The sequence below is a fragment of the Moschus berezovskii genome, chromosome 23 (assembly GCF_049115385.1).
Source record: "Moschus berezovskii isolate FMDL1 chromosome 23, NW_MosBer_1.0, whole genome shotgun sequence".
Lineage (NCBI taxonomy): Eukaryota > Metazoa > Chordata > Mammalia > Artiodactyla > Moschidae > Moschus > Moschus berezovskii.
Genome location: NC_142482.1, coordinates 37,366,019 through 37,389,370, shown reverse-complemented (window position 1 = coordinate 37,389,370; position 23,352 = coordinate 37,366,019). Strand labels below are relative to the sequence as shown.

Sequence of the window (23,352 nt, the reverse complement as noted above, 5' to 3'; positions counted from 1 at the left end):
AAAGCTAGTGGAGGTGATGGAATTCCAGCAGAGCTATTTAAAATTCTAAAAGATGATGCTATTAAAGTGTTGCACCCAATATGCAAGCAAATTTGGAAAACCCAGCAGTGGCCACAGAGCTGGAAAATGTAGATCCTCATCCCACTTCCCAAGAAGGGCAGTACTAAAGAATGTTCAAGCCACCAGACAGTTGCACTCATCTCCAAAACTAGTAAGGTTACACTCAAAATCCAGCAAGCTAGGCTTCAGCAGTATGTGAACTGAGAACTTTCAGATGTTCAAGCTGGGTTTAGAAAAGGCAGAGGAACCAGAGATCAATCAAATTGCCAACATTCACTGGATCTTAGAGAAAACAAGGAAATTTCAGAAAAACATCTACTTCTGTTTCATTGACTATGCTAAAGCCTTTGATTGTGTGGAACATACAAACTGTGGAAAACTCTTAAAGAGATGGGAATACCAGACCATCTTACCTGTCTCCTGAGAAACCTGTATGCAGGTCAAGAAGCAACATTTAGAACCTTGTATGGAACAACTAATGGGTTCAGGATTGAGAAAAGTGTGTGACAAGGTTGTTTATTGTCACCCTGTTTATTTAATTTATATGCAGAGCACATCACGCAAAAAGTTAGGTTGGGTAAGTTACAGGCTGGAATCAAGATTGTCCTGAGAAATATCAACAACCTCTGATATACAGATGATATCACTCTAAGGGTAGAAAGTAAAGAGGAACAAAAGAGCCTCTTGATGAGGATGAAGGAAAGTGAAAAAGCTGGCCTAAAACTCAATATTTAAAAAACTAAGATCATGGCATCCAGTCCAATCACTTTATGGCAAATAAAAGGGGAAAAGGTGGAAACAGTGACAGATTTCCTCTTCTTGGACTCTAAAATCACTGTGGATGGTGACTGCAGCCATGAAATTAGACAACGATTGCTTCTTGGAAGAAAAGCTATGACAAACCTAAACAGTGTGTTAAAAAGCAAAGAGATCATTTTGCCGAAAAAGGTCCATATAGTCAAGGCTATGGTCTTTCCATAGGTCTTTCCAGTGTTTGGTCTTTCCAGTGTCACGTACGAACGTGAGAGCTAGACAATAAAGAAGGCAGAGCACCAAAGAAATTATGCTTTTGAACTGTGGTGTTGGAGGAAACTCTTGAGAGTCCCTTGGACAGCAAGGAGATCAAACCAGTCAATCATATAGGAAGTCAACCCTGAATACTCATTGGAAGGATTGATGCTGAAGCTGAATCTCCAATACTCTGGTCAACTGATGTGAACAGCTAACTCGTTGGAAACTACCCTGATCCTGGGAAAGATTGAGGCAAGAAGAAAAAGGGGATGACAGAGGATGAGATGGTTGGACGGCATCACTGATTCAATGGACATGAACTTGGGCAACCTCCAGAAGATGGTGAGGAACAGGGAAGCCTGGCATGGAGTCACGAACAGCCAGACACGACTTGGAGACTGAACAACAACAAAATTCTGAAAATCTCAAGTATTAAAAGAAGATCATCTCACTAGAGGAAACAAAACAAACAAAACAGACTTATGTTAAACTGTCAAATACTTCTATCATTAAGAAATGAGAAATGCCTGGACGTTCTAAAGGAAAATTATTTTCTGTTAATAAATACATACCTTTGCAAAATCACAATCAGGTATGAAGAAAGAATATAAGTACTGTTAGACATGAAAGGATGCAAAATGTACCTACCACATACCATTTTATTGGAAGTCGATTAAGAATGTGAATTAGTAAAGTAAGGTTGTTAATCAGGAAATAAGAATGTGTTTGGGGAATGACATCAGCAACATGATCAGAAAAGAGTCTTTCACTTGTATCTCCCTCTCAACGACAATTTGACATCCATCCCTGAACAAAGATGTCTTTGCGGGAGCTATGGTATCCAACATCATATGCTAAAGAATCCAGGAGGAGTCTCGCCCACCCATGCATAACAAGCATACAGACTGTGCTCATAGCTAGGGACCCTGCAATGGCCCATAAACTGGCTCAGAGCTTCTTAGCTATGATCTGGAAGCCCCTGGAGAACAATCTTAGGCACTCTGTGGAAGTCCAACTTTCCAGTGGAGAACTTCAAGGACACCATTGGAGCAAAGAAATATAATTTGGACACATTGGAAAGAGTAGGAGGAAGAGTGAACTGTGATGTTGGAGGAAACTCCTCCCCAAGGGACTCTCAACTTCTCCCCAAGACACTCCTCCCCAAGGCAGCACAGCTTGGTGCCAAGAAGGACCTTCTCAATCCATGAATTATCCTGGAGAGGAAACTGAGAACTTGTGAGGGAACATCTGTCTTCCTCAACTGTGCAAGAAGAGATTCATTTCTCTGTTACTCTATCCAGAGTACTATGTCATGAGCTACATAACTGGGGTGGGAAGAGGCTGGTTAGGTGGCAGATAGAACTCTAGGAAGATATGAAAAAGGCACAGATCCCTCAAGAAGTCTACTAACAATCCACTGGGGATGCCTCATCAATGGATCCTGTCAACTTGCCCACAGGCTCTCCTAACAGTACATGCACCTCACCCATACACACTCCACACTGTAGTCAGCTCCCTGTGTGAACTCCTGACAGCAGCAAGAGTGAGCTCTGGCAGACAACTAAAAAGTAGCACAGAAAGCCAGTCCAAATCTGTTGGCCAGGGAGAGAACAGGAATTGAACTTCAGCTCCACTTTTGGGAAAGCAACAGGGAAGTTGTCAGCATCCAGCATGTTGCATTGCAAAATCAGGAGAAGGCATACAAGTTCAAGAATTCTGTCACAGGAAAGAACAAGAAGTGTGGTGCAGGCACATCCATAAAAGGTTTGAGAGGGTCTCAGAGACCCCAGAAGAACAGACAAAAAAAAAAAAGACATTATAGGAAAACTGAACGAAAGTTTTGGCCAACCCAATATTTTCCTGAAGTCAGCTAGTAAAGACTAGTATGGATGTGAGAGTTGGACCATAAAGAAAGCGGAGCACCAAAGAACTGATGCTTTTGAACTGTGGTGTTGGATAAGACTCTTGAGAGTCCCTTGGACTGCAAGGAGATCAAACCAGTCAATCCTAAAGGAGATCAGTCCTAAATATTCATTGGAAGGACTGATGCTGAAGCTGAAACTCCAATACTTTGGCCACCTGATGGGAAGAACTGACTCATTTGAAAAGACCTTGATGCTGGGAAAGATTGAAGGCAGGAGGAACAGGGGATGACAGAGGATGAGATAGTTGGATGGCATCACCGACTCGATGGACATGAGTTTGAGCAGGCTCCAGGAGTTGGTGATGCACAGGGAAACCTGTCCATGGGGTCTGCAGTCCATGGGGTCGCAAAGAGTCAGACACGACTGAGCGACTGAACTGAACTGAGAGGAGAGGATTGCTACTTCAAAGGCAGAGACAGAAATGCAAGACTTCGATAAACATGAAAAATCAAAGAAACATAATATCACCAGATAATCAAAATAATCTCCCAGTAACTGACACCAAGACATGGAAATCTATAATTTACCCAATGAAGAGTTTAAAATAGCTCTTTTAAAGAAACTCATTAAGTTACAAGAAAACACAGTAAGACAATTCAGTAAAATCTGGAAAACAATACATGAACAAAATTAGAAGTTTAATAGAGAGATAGAAATCATAAAAAACAGAAATTAGGAATATGAAAAATACAATAGATTAAATAAAAAATGCAGTAGTGTCAAGAATAGAGTGTATCAAGCAGAAGAAAGAGTTAGAAGCTAAGAACTTTGAAATTATCCAAGTCAGAGTAAAACAAAGAAAAAAGAATGAAACGTGAAGAAAGCCTAGGTGATCTATAGAATACCATCAAATGTAAGCCTCTGTGAATTACTGGCATCCCAAAAGAAGAGAGAGGAGAAAAGGCACAAAAAGCTTATTTAAAGAAACAATGGCTGAGAACTTATAATCTGAGGAGAGAGTTAGATATATGTTCATGAAGCTCAAAGGTTAAGAAACAAATGCAACTGAAATAGATTTTCTCAAAGACGCATTATAATAAAACTGCAAAAAATCAAAGATAAGAAGATAATCTTAAAAGCAGCAAGAGAAACTAAGCTGGTAATTTACACAGAAAACATAATAAGGATATCAGATTTCTCAACAGAAACTTTACATTTAAGGACAGAGAATGATGACATATTCAAAACTTGCTGAAAGAGTCTGGGTCACGGGGTAGCTGAAGGAAGGTCATGAACTCACCTCCTCCAATGGACATACTCATTCTACAGCTACAAATGAAATAATTTCCTCTGGAAGGAAAAAAATCTAAAAATTTGGTTCAACAATGCCTGCACATCAGGCAAATGAGAGGAAAATCGCATCGAGGCAGGAGAGGTAGAGTCATAAGCTTGCCATAAACCCCACCCTGGGCACAGCAACCCACAGTTGGGAAGGAACTCAAAACCAAGAGCTTCTCCTGAGGAGCAAGGGGTGTGATCACAACAACAGGCATCCCAACCGTTAAGACCTGCACCTAAGAGATAAGCCCCCCAATATCTAGCTTTGAAAGCCAATGGGTCTCATGTTTTGATTGAACTCAAAAATGGCTCTCAAAGGAATCACACACAGACTCCCTTGACCCAGGTCCCAGCGCAGAAGCAGCCATTAGAAAAGCGTTCAGATTTTATGGGAATGAGGCTCATTTGATGACCTTCAAGTTTCAGCCTATGGAACAGGGGCCTCTGGGATACTCTCCCGGGACAGAGGCTGGCAGGCACTATTTTGCTCTCTCTTTCTTCTGTGCTAAAGTGGGCAGGCATCTATTTTTTTATTCTAGGAATTTTTTTCTTTCTTTTCAGAGGTTCAGTCTTCAACTCCTCCTTTGCATCACTGTAGCCAGCAGGTGCTGGCTTTACACTTTCCCTGTGCCACCCTCCAGAGCACCACAATGTCATGCAGGTGAGCTTTTACATAGGCTGGGTATCCCAGTTTTTATGCTTGTCACCCAGAGGATGCCTTTGGATCACCTGGCTCTGGAGACCATGGAAGTTTACAGTCCATCGGAGCACTGCACAGAGAGCAGACTGAAACACACTCCCAGTCTTTCTAAGAAAGAGGACTATTTTTTTATCCAGGAGCTTTGGTATTAGGGCAGGTTTCTGGTTTGACACAGTTCTAGGGGGACTATAGAGGTGCTTTCATGAACCAGAAGCCAGTAGACAAAATCTTTGCACACTTCCCCTGCCTTGCTCCCGCTCACCAGTATCTCTCGGAAAGCAGCTTATACATTTGTCTGGTGCCCTAATTCTTCCAGCTGGTACCAGGAGATAATTCTACACTGTCTGGCTCTGGTGACTAGTGGCACTTAGGCTCATGGGTCACAAAGGACTATAACAAATGTAGAGGAGTTCTTAAATAGCTACCAACCCAGGGCACAGCAAGAAGCAACAGTATTTCTGTGAAAGAGGCCTATTAGCTTACCACCATAGCTATAGCCTGAGGGGTAGGTTTCTAATTAAACACAGATCTAAGGACTGACTTTAACCCTTTCCAGAGACCTTGCAGGGTGGCATTATCATTTCACTCTCCTCTGCCATGCTCCCCAGTGCCAGTGGCTCTCAGAAGGGAGCTCTTACACCCATCTGGGGCCCTGGATTTTGTGTCTGCAAAATTCAACATCTATGTGATACATCACATTAACAAATCACAGAATAAAAATCATGATTATCTCAATAGATGCAGAAAAAGCTTTTCCAAAATTCAACACTTGTTTATGATAAAAACTCTCAACAGAAGTGGGTTTAGAGGGTTCATGTGCTGTGCTAAGTCACTTCAGTCATGTCCAGCTCTTTGTGACACTATGGACTGTAACTGGCCGGGCTCCTCTGTCCATGGGATTCTCCAGACAAGAGTACTGCAGCAGGTTGCCATGCCATCCTCCGGGGATCTTCCCAACCCAGGGATCAAACCCACATCTTCTGTGTCTCCTGCATTGGCAGGAGAGTTCTTTACCGCCAGCGCCACCTGGGAAGCCTCAACATAATAAAGACCATGTATGACAAACCCGCTGCCAGCATCCAGAGGCTCAAACAGTAAAGAATCCGCCTCCAATTATATTAATAATATAGGTAAGTCCTGAGGATGTGATGTGCAGCATGGTTACTATAGTTAAAAATACTGTATTGCAGACTTGAAAGTTGCTAAATCTTTTTAAGTTTGACTATCCTTTAATTATTTTGACCCACGATAACTCACAAACCCCTCTGTGAGACAAAAGATTGTCATGGGTATTCCTCATTTCATTCAAAATATTGTAAAGATTCCACTATTTGCAATTCTGTTATTTGAAAACTAAAATGGTCCACAAATTTCTTTAACAGGGCACAGTAAACTTCAGCACATGGAAATATCCTGATGTGACTGAACGGATGAAGATATAGCTGCAGCTTTCAGGGCTGGAGTACTGCTCTGCCTACTGTACCTTATGTGACATCTCAGTTGTGACACAGGATGTCTGTTAGCTACACATTATAGTGATCATTTTGCAATATAAACAAATATTATATCACCATGCTGCATACCTGAAGTTAATATTATATATCAATTATGTCTCAATAAAAATTCTTAATAAACAAGAAGGCTCAAGGTACAGATAATTTATATTCACGTTTAATTACGATATACTCTATAACCAGGTGATGGTTTCAATGTGCTTCCCTTGAACGATACACAGAGAGAGAATGGAAACAGAAAAATCCCTTGGGATCTGAGTCGATGCTGTTGGCAGTGCACAGGCAGAGGCTCCAGGATCCATGCAGGAGGCAGCATCACAGTCAAATCCTTAGGGCAAGGATCACAAGGGGTGACCCGGTGACTGTGTCAGAGTTAATATAAGAAAAAACTTTGATCTCAGAGGAGGACAAGCTGATCATGGGAATAAAAATGGGAATAGAACAAATTCTCAGGGTCTGAGCAGATGCAGTTAGCAGCACACAGGAAAGTACAGGAAGCAGCACTGTTACAGCCAGAACCCTGTTGGGGCAGGTGGTCACAGGAAGTGACCTGATGACTGCATCAGAGTCACTATAGGATCTGATCTCAGAGGAACAGGCTGGTGGGCAGCTGGGAATTCTGGGCAAGAACAGGCAGTTATTACAGAGGAGCGAAATCCAATCTCCATCAAAATATCCTCAGGAGTCAGCGCACGAGCCCTGTAGAAGAGAGAGTGATCACACACAGCACCCTGAGCGAGGCACCCCTCATCTCCTCTAAGGTCCCTGCAGAATCAGACAGAGACAGCTGAGCTCCAGGGCATGTCATCATCACCACCCCCTACAACTGGGTAAAGATGAATCTCCCAAATAGGATGTAGCACTCCAGGCTGACTCAGATGTATGGGAGGCTGGGGAGTGGCTGTTATCCTTCTGGCGGATATGAAGATTTCAATCTTTTCAGTAAATTTAATGATAATTCACCTTCTTTAAATTTATTTCCTTCCTGTCCATCATACAAAGTCTTAACTGCCCAAAGTTAAAATCCCCCAAATGAATGAAACTGTCATTGGAAAAAAGGGAAGTCAGTGCTCTGACCCTCTTAAAAGAGGAAGCTTTTGGAAAGGAGTCTGTGAGACAGTGATGAACTTTAAGGAAGCCCTAGAATGAATTCCACCTGCCAGTTTTGTGGCAGGGCTACCCTTCAATCAGTAAAGTAAGACTTCAGTGTCTCCCTAGGTTGTTTGTTTCCTCCTGCCACCACCTTAACCTCCTTTATGTCAGGGTCAGGAAAAAGAGCTACATCTAGAGACAGAAGCCTCCCTGAGAAGACGGTCTCAGTCAAAGTCTTCCCCACTTCCCCAGAGTTCCTTACCCTTCTGGCTCCTGTGACGGACAATGAGGCCCAGCCCGAGGAAGATCAGCCCCAGCACGAAGCCCCCAACACCACTCAGCATCTTGCTCTGGGCAGATTCAGACTGTGCCCCTGGGGAGCAGAGCCTGAGCGTCAGCATTTGTCTCCACATCCCAACAGTGTCCCTTGAAAATCCTGAAGTCCAGTCTGACGTAAAAGTGGAAGTACCAGGGGAACTTAGTTCTTCATTCTAACCACCCCCAGGTGAGGGACCCAGCAAGTGGGCAGGTGAATGATCAGGGAAAGCAGATCCCTGCCCCTCAAGGACACATGGATAACCTTGGACCTGTCAATCCTGCAGAGCTCCCTGGGCTGGGCTCTGGGGCCATGGTGTGTGCAGTGAGCTCCTGTATCTGAAAAGACAATGTAATTAGGCTCTTCCAATGCCCCTGCTATGAGGTATGAGCACTCTTGTGTCCTGTGATTTCAGTAGGGATGCTGGGGACAAGAGGTGAGATGGGATAAACCCTGGAAACTCTGTCTGCCCCGTCCTGTAGGGCCCAAAATGTAAGGAAACCAAGTGCTCTTACGCCACTCCACCATGATAGGGCTCTGGAGGCTGGGGTGCTCCACACGGCAGGTGTAGACATCTCCTCGCTGGGGGGTCATTTCCAGCATCACAAGCAGCTGGAAGGTCCAGTCCCCGTTCCTAATAAGAGGGGTGGACACAACGCCGACTGTCTCCTCCTGGTCATTCCGGAACCACCGAACCTTGATCTGGCCTGGATAGAAATCTGTCACCGAGCAGACCAGCAGGTTGTGGTGGTTTAGAGCCTCTGTCCTGGACGGGGAGATGGTCACCGTAGGTTCCACTGAGGGAGGAACAGACAGGAAAAGACACAGTGAGACATGAGACTGCACAGCATGTATCCCCATGGGGAAGAGTCCTTCCTTGGTTCCAGAGTGGGAAGATCCCCGGATTCCAAGTCTTGGATTTGGATCCAAAATTGTCCATGTTATTAGCTTGAGTAGAAACATTCATCAGTTTACTCTTTGGAGTCTCAAGAGATAAATGTCATCATTCTATGGGAGTTACTTTGTTGACACTGATAAAAATGAAGCACTTTTAAATTATAAATTGCTATACTATACAGGCAATTATTTATTAAAAATTTTTAAATAAAAATTTAAAAACTGAGACTTGTTTCCCCCACACCTATTGAAGGTCCCCATCAGGATTAGCTCTAGAGACTTATGCGAAGTTAGTCCCAATAGTCCTCACTGTAGGGAAAATCCAGCTGTTTTGACTCCCATCTGCTGGTCATGAGATGATCAATAATAGTCATGGAATAGCAACACAGACTGAGAACTAAGAAAACACAGACATTTCTGCATGCGAGCATGCAAAGTTGCTTTAGTCATGTCCAACTCTTTCAACCTATGGACTGTAGCCTGTCAGGCTCCTCTGTCCATGGGATTCCCTGGCGAGAATTTTGGAGAGGGTTGCCATGCCCTCATCCAGTGGATCTTCCTTAACTAGGGATCAATAAACATTTCTACATACAATAAAATAGGACAAGAGTGACCATCACATCCTTCCTACAAAGCAAGTCTTCTCAAACGGACTACATCTATAGTCCTCAGGCCCGTAACACAGAGTTTGAGAGCAAAAGCACTTCCCACATGCTGCTGGTGAACAAAGCATCTCTCTCAGCTTTAGCCTTATCTTAGCTCCGGTGCCCTTCTGTGGCGAACACCCCACAGGAATCTACATAATCAAAAACACACACTCTGTCTCCACTTCATTTATGCCACATATGTGAAAGTGAAAGTCGTGTCCGACTCTTAGCAACCCCATGGACTATACAGTCCACGGAACTCTCCAGGCCAGAATACTGGAGTGGGTAGCCTTTCCCTTCTCCAGAGGATCTTCCCAACCCAATGATCGAACACAGGTCTCCTGCAATGCAGTTGATTCTTTACCAGCTGAGCCACAAGAGGAGACCAAGAATACCAGAATGGGTAGCCTATCCGTGCTCCAGGGGATCTTCCCGATCCAGGAACCAAACCGGGTCTCCAGCTTTGTAGGTGGATTCCTTACCAACTGAGCCGTCAGGGAAGCTCAATACATGCACTGCATACGCTCTGTCTCTACCCCATCTATGCCACATATACTTATTTGATTAATCTGTTTATTCACTAATTCATTCATTCAACAATTATATGTATGACACTTTGGATTCTCTGGTAATCCAAAATAACAACAGACCACAGCCCCTTTTACAGACTTTGCAATCTAGTAACAGAGAGTCGGACACGACTGAGCGACTGAACTGAACTGAACTGAACAGAGACCAAACACACACACAATGTTACAAACTTAATCAGTCAGTCAGTTCATTTGCTCAGTCGTGTCTTTTTGTGACCCCATGGACTGAAGCACACCAGTCTTCCCTGTCCATCACAAAATCCCACAGCTTGCTCAAACTCACGTCCATTGAGTCGGTGATGCCATCCAGCCATCTCATCCTCTGTCGACCCCATTCTCCCCCTGTCCTCAGTGTTTCTCATCATCAGGGTCTTTTAAAATGAATCAGTCCTTTGCATGAGGTGGCCAAAGTACTGGAGTTTCAGCTTCAGCATCAGTCATTCCAATGAATATTCAGGACTGATTTTCTTTACAATGGACTGGTTGGATCTCCTTGCAGTCCAAGGGACTCTCAAGAATCGTCTCCAACACCACAGTTCAAAAGCATTAATTCTTCAGTGCTCAGCTTTCTTTATAGTCCAACTCTGACTTCCACACATGACTACTGGAAAAAAACCATAGCTTTGACTAGACGGACCTTTGTCAGCAAAGTAATGTCTCTGCTTTTTAATATGCTGCCGGAGAAGGTAATGGCAAGCCACTCCAGTACTCTTGCCTAGAAAATCCCATGGAGGGAGAAGCCTGGTAGGCTGCAGTCCATGGGGTCGCTACGAGTCTGACATGACTGAGCGACTTCACTTTCACTTTTCACTTTCACACACTGGAGAAAGAAATGGCAACCCACTCCAGTGTTCTTGCCTGGACAATCCCAGGGACGGGGAAGCCTGGTTGGCTACCATCTATGGGGGTCACACAGAGTCGGTTCTAGCTTTTCTTCCAAGGAGAAAGCATCTTTTAATTTCATGGCTGGAATCACCATCTGCAGTGATTTTGGAGCCCCCCAAAATAAATCTGTCACTGTTTCCATTGTTTCCCCATCTATTTGCCATGAAGTGATGGGAAACTCCAATACTTTGGCCACCTCATGCGACGAGTTGACTCACTGGAAAAGACCCTAATGCTGGGAAGGATTGGGGGCGGGAGGAGAAGGGGACGACAGAGAATGAGATGGCTGGATGGCATCACCGACTCGATGGACATGAGTTTGAGTGAACTCCCGGAGTTGGTGATGGACAGGGAGGCCTGGTGTGCTGTGATTCATGGGGTCGCAAAGAGTTGGTCACGACTGAGCGACTGAACTGAACTGAACTGAAGGGACAAGATGCTATGATCTTAGTTTTCTGAATGTTGAGTTTTAAGCCTTTTTCATGCTCCTCTTTCACTTGCATCAAGAAGCTCTTTAGTTCTTCTTTGCTTTTTGCCATAAGGATGATGTCATCTGCATATCTGAGGTTATTGCTATTTCTCCCAGCAATCTTGATTCCAGCTTGTGCTTCATTCAGCCCTGCATTTCACATGATGTACTCTGCATATAAGTTAAATAAGCAGGGTGACCATATACAGCTTTGACATACTCCTTTCCCGATTGGGAACCAGTCTGTTCCATGTCCAGTTCTAACTGTTGCTCCTTTACCTGCATACAGATATCTTAGGAGGCAGGTCAGATGGCCTGGTATCCCATCTCTTTAAGAATTTTCCACACTGTGTTGTGATCCACACAGTCAAAGGTTTTAGCATAGTCAATAAAGCAGATGTTTTTCTGTAACTCTCTTGCTTTTTCGATGATCTAACAGATGTTGGCAATCTGTTCTCTGGTTCCTTTGCCTTTTCTAAATCCAGCTTAAACATCTGGAAGTTCACTGTTCTTGTACTGTTGAAGCCTGGCTTGTAACATTATACAAACTTTGTAACATTTTGTAATTTTTGAAAGAAAAGAAAGTGAACCTAAAAACAAGCAACACTGATAAAACATCATGCTTGCCCATACCTCAGTTTCTTTATCCTCTCAGATGTTACTCACGGTCAAATACAACTCACTTCCTTATCTATTCTACACATCTTATCCTCTACCTCTCCAGTTGTTTCACTGCATCTCGCTCATTCTCTTAGTGTGAAACTATAGTAAATATTTCATACATGTTTTACTTATTTATTTGATAACACATTGTATGCTCTCATTTTCTTTTTCTCCCTAACTTCCTTTCAACATTCAAGTGAGTTTACTAGCTGCCTACCCTATTCCATCCCCTTGCTTTTAAGAATAACTTCCTTGTTCAGAAATCAGACATGATTATCATGTATGTTCTCTATAGAAAACATTCTGCGATTCTTGCAGAAGTTGGCCAGGGTTAATGAGAAAGCACTCTGAACATAAAGTATAACTGGGACTTGCTGAAGTCAGGAGGCAATCTTGTCACCCCAGTTACATGGTACACATGAACCATCATCTGGAAAGAATCATGCTTTCAGTTGGGACTTTAACTCTTGTTTACGTCCTCCTTGCTGGAGTCTGAAATCTTGGTCTGGTATGTGGACTTACAAAATCTGTTCATCTCAAACAGATTGGGAGTAAAAATGAAGGTCACAAGTTCAAGAGAGAAATGTTAGAGTAATGTATATGGAAAAAGAACTGAAATAGCAAAAAATATAAGTATATATTAATACTTGGTATCATTAGGATGAAGAAGGTAAAAGAGTGTAAAGTAAACGAAAAGTTATGTGAACGTGTATAGATAAAACTGAGGTCAGATTAGGGGTTAATCAGTGAGTTTTCAATCCCCTCAATGTATCATTTTGTCCCACCAATTTGAAAATAGGCAGGAACAGACTCACACTGCTTTTTCTGGTCATAACTGACTTTAAGGAGGCTTTGCCTCCATTAGACTCTATATACATTAGTAAAGAACATGATGACTGTTGTGTATTGGGGGACACTTCAGGACAGTGAATAACCGTGTATAACTAATTAAACTGTTTATATTTACCAACATTAGCACATATAAAGTGTTGATGCTGTTAACACCCAAGCTTGTTGTGAAATTAAGTGGCATAATACCAACAGTATTTGGTAACATAATTGTCTAGAAATAGGTTCCCATTAAATGGGAATAATTAACTTTCAGAAGGTGCATCCCTAAGGTGGATGGATGGTGACCGGCCTGGAGGGAGAGGATAGGGTTTAGGCCAAAATAAACCTGAAGAAATTTTTATTCAATTAAATGGCATAGACGTATTTACCCCAAAACTCCAACTCTTTTTATTATGCCATTTGTTGAGCTTTTCTAAGAAATTGTAACTCAGCCTTACACCATTCAAGGGTTGTTTCTATTTTTAGTAAACACTTTTTTCCTCAGACTTTGCTTTCACAAATTCTAAGTTGTTAAGATCCAAGTCAGTAAGAGTTAACTTTAAAGTGTTAAGTAAAACAGTAAAGAATAATTAATAAAAATCAGTTTTTAAGGCTCTATTTACTTGTTTTCTCTTGGACCTAACTGGATGGAAAACCAAGTACATTTATGCATTAATTTAACAAAGGTTTACGGAACTCACACTACCTACCAATGTGTCAACAGGCACTCGGTAATAATTAACACCGTCTCTTACTCGAAAGAGGTCCAGAACAAGTGATACAGTGACATCCATTTAAGAAACCAAGATTAAGTTGAATAACGATGTGAAACCAAAAAGTGAAAAAAGTATTATTTCATGATTGTAATTTATCACCACGTGCACAGGGTGCCCTGAACTAAGCAGCGGAGCAGCCCTAACCAGGAGGAGCGGTCAGACGTCGGGAAGCAAACACACCAAAGGCGCGAGCGGGGCAGGAACGAGCTGACTTAGTGGAGAGAAGTGCCCAGCACGCGGCCTTCAGAGGTGGCCCACACTGAGGCCGCGCCGCCTCGGCGGGGAGAGGTCCGGGCTGCGAGTGTCCACTCCCCGCGGCGTCCTCGGCCCCCGCCCCTCCGCGCAGGCGCCCCCACAGCTCGGTCCCCGCCCCTCCGCGCAGGCGCCCCCACAGCTCGGTCCCCGCCGCTCCGCGCAGGCGCCCCCACCGCGGACCCCGCCCCGAGGCCCCGGCCCCGGCCCGCGCTGAGCCTCGGGTGGAGGGGCCCCGCGGAGGGCAGCCGGCGCTCACCGTGGCGCTGCCAGGTGAAGGGGGCGTACACCTGGTAGTTGTGTCTGCACACCGTGTCCGCCTCGGCCCGCGTCCCCTCCAGGATGTCCTTCTGGCTGTTCCAGAGCTCGGCGTCCGGCCGCCCCAGCGGGGTCACCGCCCGGTACTCGTCCCAGTCGCTGTCGAACCGCGCGAACTCCTCCCGGTTGTAGATGTATCTGGTCACGTACCGCACCCGCTCCGTCCCGTTGGTGAAGTAACACAGGGCCTTAAACTGGAACACGAAGTCCTCTGCGGGAGAAGCCGCTCGGTCAGGCTCAGCCCCACAGCCCCGCGCGGCGGCCTCTCGGCCAGACCCAGCCGCTGGGTCCCGAAACCTGAAGCCGCCGCCGCGCGCCCTGTTCCGGCCCAGCCCGGCCCCGCGCCTCCGCGGCGAACCCGCGGCCTCCAGCGGCTCTTCCCCGGCCTCCCGCCCGCTCTGAGGAGGCCTGCGGGACCTCAGAAAACTCAGGAACCGGGCTGATTATCCATCCCTCTGTACTAAGAGGGATCAGGATGTTCCCACAGGAAATCTCAGTTTCCCTTGAACTACTGAGACCCTCAGAGGCAAAGCAGTGTCGGGTAAACGCAAGAGTTCAGGGAATGACAAAAGAGGTGGAGAAAAGGTTTGTCCTCAGCCTGGAAGAAAGTGAAGTCACATCGCTCAGTCGTGTCCGACTCTTTGTGACCCCATGGACTGCAGCCCACCAGGCTCCTCCATCCATGGAATTTTCCAGGCAAGACTACTGGAGTGGGTTGCCGTTACCTTCTCCAGGAGCTCTTCCTGACCCAGGGATCGAACGCGGTCTCCCGCATTGCGGGCAGACACTTCACCGTCTGAGCCACCGGGGAATGAGCCTGACGGGCATGCACATTCTCTTTGTCCCCGGCAAAGTGTCTTCCTTACAAGACCTGGGTTTACTCCTAGTTTCTGCCACCCCCACCGACACCTGTGAGGTTAAAAGGTACCAACAACTTCCCGGTCATAGAAAGGAACATTTTATTCGTGGAAAGAGCACAGACTTTCAAATGAGATAAATTGGATTTTGATTACACTGAGATAGTTACCAGCTTGGGCAGGTTCCTTAACAGAGTGTCTGTATTATAATTGTGTAAAAAGCCATTATACCTACATGTAGGGCTTTTAGGAAGACTCAGAGAATTTATATTAAGATATTAATCCTGTGTCTGAAGTGAACGGTTTCTCAATATTTATATCATTCCATTCTTACCTTCTCTTCGATCCTAAATCCGATCCATCCCCACTTAAGTCTCTGAATCCCACTCAAGGCACTGCTTGACCATAAATCAGTGAAACTTGAGGCTAAGGTTCTGTCTGTGGTCACCCAGGGAGCTCCTCCGATACCAGGAGTTGCTTTCATAAACCCTCCACTCAGAGTCAGGACTGTAGAGTCTTTTCCTCAAATTCTGAACCTACAGAGACTGTTCTGTTCTGTTCTGTTCAGTCACTCAGTCGTGTCCGACTCTTTGCGACCCCGTGGACTGTAGCCTACCAGGCTTCTCCGTCCATGGGATTCTCCAGGCAAGAATACTGGAGTGGGTTACCATTTCCTTCTCCAGGGGATCTTCCCGACCCAGGGATCGAACCCGGGTCTCCCGCATTGGAGGCAGACGCTCTATTGCCCTACATTTCCCTCCAACCCAAGATCCCACATTATTTAGTCCAGACAAGATCTTGGGGGACCCTGAAATGACAAATTTTGCTGTGTCTTTTTTGGAGAAATTTGTATCTTCTAAAAAAAAGGCGGGGCGGGGGTGGGGGAGGGTGGAGAGACCCATGCTCACTGTGTCCTGGCACTTATAGCAGATACCCAATTTGTATCCTCCTCCCTGTTATTCCCAGGCTCAAACCTGTAAGACAGGGATTGTCCTCACCTTGTCCTCAGAGGGTGGAAATGAGAATGTAACATAGCCCTCATTCCCAAAGGGAGGAAATGTGTGATGAAAGACAGGATCCTGAGATCACACCCCAGCCTAAGGGTCCCTCAGAGCCTGCTCCCCGGAGTGTGGCTCCAGGGAGCAGCTGTCCTGCACTTACGTGGAGAGTCTCTGCCCTCAGCCTCTGGGGTGCTCAGCACCGCCAGTGTCACCATCACAGCTGCTGTCCAGAGGCCTCTGGGGATCTGCAGAGCCACCATCGCAGACATAGTAGAGAACAAAGGAAGAAGTAATGGTAGTCAACACAGCTTGAACCTGGTGGATCTGATGAACTCACTTCACAGAATAAAAGTCTATGGGAGCTCCCATATATGGCAGGATCGGAGAGTCCCTAGGAAAGGAACCAATCAGCACTGGAGCTGAAATACCTCATCTGTCCCTGGGCAGACGTTATTTTCAAAGGTTCTCAGTCTAGTGCCTGGCACTGTCTTCATCAGATTACACTGAATAAACATTTCAGGTGAAGATTTTCTCTCAGTTATAAAAGATCTGAAGATTGAACGCCTCAGGAGTTTGAAGAATGAAAAGAAAAAAAGTGATTCAGAAGTAGACATGTCTGTGATATTTACTTAGGTTTATTGTTTTGGGGTAGGGGGAAATAAGTAGGGATATATTTCAAGGAGATAAAATTATTGTCACAGAGGTGCTCACCTTATTAGCTTAGACACTCTGAGAGGTCTTAAGATGCTGGGAAGAACAGAGCTCTTGAAGGAAACGGTTTTGGGCTGCAGTCCTACCACTGATATGCTTTATGATAATCAGCAAAATATTGAACATTTTTCCCTAAGACTTCTCTGTGTAAAATGTGAATCCTGCTTCATTTTATATCTAGGCCTTCATATATACAAACTTAAGAATGATGTTGTTGTTCAGTCTCTAAGATGTATCCAACTCTTTGTGACCACATGGACTGCAGCTTGCCAGGCTTCCTTTTCCTTCACTGTCTCCCAAATTTGCTCAAACTTATGTCTATTGAGTCAGTGATGCCATCCAGCCATCTCATCCTGTGTCGCCTCCTTCTCATCCTGCCTATAATCTTACCCAGCATCAGGGCCTTTTCCAAAGAGTCAGCTCTTCACATCAGGTAGTCCAAGTATTGGAGCTTCAGCTTCAGCATCTGTCCTTCCAATGACTATTAAGGACTGATATTCTTTAGGATGGACTGGTTGGATCTCCTTGCAGTCCAAGGGACTCTCACGAGTCTTTTCCAGCAACACAATTTGAAAGCATCAATTCTACGGTGCTCTGCTTTCTTTATGGTCCAACCCTCACATCTGTACATGACTACTAGAAAAACCATCTCTTTGACTATCTGGACCTTTGTTAGCAAAGTGATGTCTCTGCTTTTTAATATGCTGTCTAGGTTTATCATAGTTTTTCTTCCAAGGAGCAAGCATCCTTTAATTTCATGGCTGCAGTCACTATCCACAGTGATTTTGGAGCCCAGGAAAATAAAATCTGTCTCTGTTTCTACTTTTTCCCCATCTATTTGCCATGAAGTGATGGGAGCAGATGCCATGATCTCAGTTTTTGAATGTTGAGTTTTAAGTCAACTTTTTCACTCTCTTCTTTCACCCTTATCAAGAAGTTCTTTAGTTCCTCTTAGTTTCTGCCATTAGAGTTGTATCATCTTGCTGAGGTTGTTGCTCTTTCTCCCAGTAACCTTGATTCCAGCTTGTAATTCATTCCTCTGTACTTAGAGCAATAAAACCCAGCATTTCACATGATATACTCTACAAATAAATTAAATAAGCCAAGTGACAATATACAGCCTTGAGATATGCCTTTCCCAATTTTGAACCAGTGTGTTGTTCCATGTCTGGTTCTATCTGTTGTTTCTTGACCCGCATAGAAATTTCTTAGGAAGCGGGTAAGGTAGTCTGTTATTACCATCTGTTTAAGAATTTTCCAGTTTGTTGTGATCCACACAAAGGCTTTAACATAATTAGTGAAGAAATAGATGCTTTTCTGGAATTCCCTTGCTTTTTCCATGATCCAGTGGATGTTGGCAGTTTGATCTCTGGTTCTTCACTTCTTCTAAATCCTACTTGTACATCTGGAAGTTCTCAGTTCACATACTGCTGAAGCCTAGCTTGAGGGGTTTTGAGCATTACATTGCTAGCATGTGATATGACTTGTTTAATATTGTAAAATGTTCCTCATCTACCATGAGTAACTGTTGGTAATATCTGGTCGATATGTGGAACAAGAAAACAAAATTTATCAACTGGTTCTGCTGGCAAGTGATTTTTTATTATACAAGAATGCATTGCATTCTCTTCTTTGAATGAAAATATTTGGAAAATTAAGTTGACTTTTCTCTTAAAAATTTCTTCAGCTATTCAGATCCTCCCTGAACCATCTGATGTCAGCAGAGACACAATCCACAAACAGTAACACCATTCAGACACAGAAGAGAGCAAAAGTTGTGGAGAAGCATTTCCTGGAGCTTGAATAGTGTTAATGAGGGAGTGGATGCTTGCAGATACAGAATGTATTGTGCCAGGCCAAAGATAAAATCTCCAGTGGCAGAAATAGCAATTGTGGTTTTTTAAATAATTTTTTTTCATTCAGATGCATCCTATCCATGACTAGGGACAGTATTAAAAGATTATAGAGCAATTAGAACAGTGCCTGGAAAAATTAATAAGACAGGAAGTGTCTCTAGTGTGAACAGGATCTAAAAATATATATATATATGGAGTTTACCGGGTAAAAAAAAATAGGGAAAAAGCAACATCAAGAAGTTTCCTTTAGTGGCACATGAAGACAATGAGTTATTTCAATATTCTGAATTATGTGCATAATCCCAGAGCACCTGAGACCTAGAACCTGTCACTGGGCTTCCACAGCTGCAGTGGTGCACTCAGGACCAGGGTCGCTTCAGGCTAGGAGGGTTTCCCGGGTGGGATAGAAGCATAACAGGGGAACATCAAACTGAGACCAGTAATAGGGTTGAAGGGGGCAACAAAGAAAGTCAGAGAGGGATTCTGAAGGTACCTCAGTCCCCTCAGGCTCCACTTCAAGGTCTCTTAGAATGAACAGGAGTTTCTGGCCCATCCCGTCCCACCCACCCCCCACCCCCCACCCCACCCCCCCTGTCATAAGGGGAAAGTGGCCTCCACTCTATTCTGGGGCTGTGCAGTGGAGGCTGCAACACATCTGGAAATTGCTGGATCTCACAGGCCTCTTCATGCAGTATTTCTACTAGCAACAAGGGTGTCAACTTAAAATTCTTTTTCTGATTGGCTAAAACCTCATCTGCAAGGCTGTGGCTTGGGCTTCTGCCTGCTGCTTCCCCCTAAGCCAGACTGCATTCTCTACATTTTCTAGAGTTCTCTGTACCATCCTTATCTCTGCTGAGTTACTCAGGGCAGTCACTGCTGGCCTGGCCTCTGAGAAGACAAAAGGGACAAGCATTCTGATTCTAGCATTCACCTGAATCACCCTACAGGGAGCTTAGGATGAGGGAAGTGTGTACTTCATGTGGGTAGATGGTGGGATCAAAAAACTAAATGAATACAGTGAGAACTTCAACAGAGGGAAAATATAAGAAAATTAAAACAGAACACACAGAGTTGAAATACAATAACTAAACTGAAAAATACATGAGAGAGGTTCAAGCACATGAATAAATGAGGCAGAAGAAGGATCAGTGAACTTGGAGAAGGACCAGAGCAAATAACTTGTTTAATCAGGGCAGAAAAAAAGGTGGGGAAGGGGAGACGGGAATAAAAGTAAAGCTTAAGGGACTTACAGGACAACCTCAAGCAAACTAACTTGTTTGGCCTCCCTGGTGGCTCAGAGGGTAAAGTGTCTGCCTGCAATGCAGGAGACCTGGGTTCAATCCCCAAGGTCAGGAAGACCCCCTGGAGAAGGGAATGGCAACCCAATCCAGTACCCTTGCCTTGCCTGGAAATTCCATGGACAGAGGAGCCTGGTAGGCTACAGTCCATGGGGTTACAAAGAATTGGACACAACACTGGAAAAGACTCTGATGCTGGGAAGGATTGGGGGCGGGAGGAGAAGGGGACAACAGAGAATGAGATGGCTGGATGGCATCACCGACTCGATGGACATGAGTTTGAGTGAACTCCAGGAGTTGATGATGAACAGAGAGGCCTGACGTGCTGTGATTCATGGGGTCGCAAAGAGTCGGACACGACTGAGCAACTGAACTGAACTGAACTGAAACAACATTACTTACCTACTCTCTCCTTCTCTGAGCCCCCCGGTTGATTGGCCAATCAGAAATGATTGACATGTGCTAAGCTTCTCAAATGATCTAGCCAGGCCACCAACCCCTCTCAGTGTCCTAGAATGTTCTATGATGACTCATTATTAAGATATACTAGGAGAAGGAACAAGATGGCAGAGGAATAGGATGGCGAGACCACTCTCTCCCCCACAAATTCATCAAAAGAACATTTGAACGTGGAGTAAAGTCCACAAAACAACTTCTGAATGCTGGCAGAGGACATCAGGCACCCAGAAGAGCAGCCCATTGTCTTCGAAAGGAGGTAGGAAAAACATAAAAGATAAAAAGAGAGACAAAAGAGGTAAGGACGGAGCTCCGTACCGGGAAGGGAGGCTTTAAAAAGAGAGAAGTTTTCAAACACCAGGAAACACGCTCACTGGCTAGTCTGTGGTGAGCCTTGGAACCTCAGAGGGCCACAGAACTGGGAGGAAAAAAGAAAGAAATAATTAAAACCCACAGATTACCTGCCAAACGGTAACTCCCAGCGGAGAAGCAGCGCAGACGCCTGCATACACCATTAGCAAGCGGGGGCTGGGCAGGGAGGAGCCGGCTGAACTGCTTAGAGAGAGGACTGGGCTTGAATGCTGCAAGAACAATCTGAGAGATCTAATGGGGATAGCAAAGCAGACTGGGATAGCTTCCCCACGAAAAGGCGGAAAGCTCTAACCTAAGACTCTGCCAGCCCCGCTCACAGAACAAAGGGCTGAGCAGAGCCAGCTGGCTGCGGTTGGCCCATCCCCCACCCCCCGCCGAGACAGGCAGGGAGGGCAGCCAGAGCCGGAGGGGCCAACCGCAGCCCCAGAAAGGCATCCGATACAAACTGCAGGCAGGTTTGTTGCTAATCAAGACCTCTTGGGCTCTGGCTGGTCGATATCTGCCTGAGAAGGTGCGCCGGTTGTACACCCAGAAAACCGAGTGGCAGGGACTGGGGAGGTGATAAGTCACAGCGACCGTGCTCGCCAAACACCTGATCCCCTGAACTGCTCAGACTGGGGAAGGCACAAAACGCAGACCCAGCCAAGTCTGCGCCTTTGTGGAGTACCTGAGAAACTGATCTTGAGACGCTCAGACCTGAGAAGTGCATACAACCCAGCGCCAGCCTTGGACAGTTCCCGGCAGAGCAACCTAGAGCCTGTGCAGTGTAGACTGGGACAACACATGTGCTGTAAGCGGGGGCAAGCCCAGTGTGGCCGAGACGCTGCGAGCACTCCCCACAGATGCCAGAGATATTTGTCTGCAGCGTTCCTCCCTTCCCAGAACAGGACTGAACAACTGAGCCTTAAAAAGTGTCCACCTGCCCCCTGGTATCAGGGCAGAAATTAGACACTGAAGAGACCAGCAAACAGAAGCTAAAACAGAGGGAACCACCTTGGAAATGACAAATAGAGTCTAGAGGCTACTCCAAGAATAAGACCAAAAACCAGAGGAAAGAGGCTTAAGCCCGAAACCAGAGAACTCCTGACTCCAGGGAACATTAATCGATATGAGCTCATCAAACGCCTCCATACCTACACTAAAACCAAGCACCACCCAAGGGTCAACAAGTTCCAGAGCAAGACATACCACTCAAATTCTCCAGGAACACAGGAAAATAGTCCTGAGTTTCAGTATACAGGCTGCCCAAAGTCACTCCAAACCCGCTAACATCTCATAACTCATTATGGATACTACATTGCACTCCAGAGAGAAGAAATCCAGCTTCACCCACCAGAACACTGACACAAGCTTCCCTGACCAGGGAACCTTGACAAGTCACCCGTCCAACCCCACACACAGCGAGGAAACTACATAATAAAGAGAACTCCACAAATGGCCAGAAGAGGGAAAGGCCACCCCAAGCAAAGCAATATAAGCAAGATGAAGAGGCAGAGAAATACCCAGCAAGTAAAGGAACAAGATAAATGCCCACCAACACAAACAAAAGAGGAAGATACAGGGAATCTACCTGATAAAGAATTTCGAATTTTGATGGTGAAAATGATTCAAAATCTTGAAAGCAAAATGGAGTTACAGATAAATAACCTGGAGAAAAGGATTGAGAAGATGGAAGAAAGGTTTAATAAGGACTTAGAGGAAATAAAAAAGAGTCAATATACAATGAATAATGCAATAGATGAGATCAGAAACACTCTGGAGGGAACAAACAGTAGAATAACAGAGGCAGAAGACAGGATAAGCGAGCTAGAAGATAGAATTGTAGAATTAAGTGAAATAGAGAGGAAAAAAGAAAAAAGAATTAAAAGAAATGAGGGCAATATTAGAGACCTCTGGGACAATGTTAAACGCTCCAACATTCGAATCATAGGAGTCCCAGAAGAAGAAGACAAAAAGAAAGACCATGAGAGAATACTTGAGGAGATAATAGTTGAAAATTTCCCTAAAATGGGGAAAGAAATAATCACCCAAGTCCAAGAAACCCAGAGAGTCCCCAACAGGATAAACCCAAGGCAAAATACTCCAAGACACATATTTATCAAATTAACAAAGATCAAACACAAAGAACAAATATTAAAAGCAGCAAGGGAAAAGCAGCAAATAACACACAAGGGGATTCCCATAAGGATAACAGCTGATCTTTCAACAGAAACTCTTCAGGCCAGGAGGGAATGGCAAGACATACTTAAGGTGATGAAAGAAAATAACCTACAGCCCAGATTACTGTACCCAGCAAGGATCTCATTCAAATATGAAGGAGAAATCAAAAGCTTTACAGACAAGCAAAAGCTGAGAGAATTCAGCATCACCAAACCAGCTCTTCAACAAGTGCTAAAGGATCTTCTTTAGACAGGAAACACAGAAAGGGTGTATAAACTCGAACCCAAAGCAATAAAGCAAATGGCAACAGGATCATACTTATCAATAATTACCTTAAACTAGTAAATGGGTTGAATGCCCCAACCAAAAGACAAAGGCTGGCTGAATGGATATAAAAACAAGACCCCCATATATGTT

At 44.7% G+C, this 23,352-nt stretch overlaps 1 protein-coding gene across 2 annotated transcripts; it reads right to left on the bottom strand.

Moving 5' to 3' along the window:
- Positions 1-6,623: 6,623 nt before the first annotated feature.
- LOC129557775 (boLa class II histocompatibility antigen, DQB*0101 beta chain) lies at positions 6,624-16,428 on the bottom strand. Of its 2 annotated transcripts, none has more exons than XM_088831023.1 (5): positions 16,243-16,428; positions 14,166-14,435; positions 8,412-8,693; positions 7,843-7,953; positions 6,624-7,107 (listed from the first exon to the last, which is right to left on the bottom strand). In XM_088831023.1, the coding sequence occupies exons 1-5, from the start codon at positions 16,349-16,351 to the stop codon at positions 7,025-7,027; spliced, it is 855 nt and encodes a 284-aa protein (XP_088687149.1). In that variant the 5' UTR covers positions 16,352-16,428; the 3' UTR covers positions 6,624-7,024. The 2 variants fall into 2 exon arrangements, with proteins under 2 accessions (XP_088687149.1, XP_055284386.2); XM_055428411.2 differs by having other exon boundaries at positions 7,037-7,187; positions 16,243-16,426.
- Positions 16,429-23,352: the final 6,924 nt, after the last annotated feature.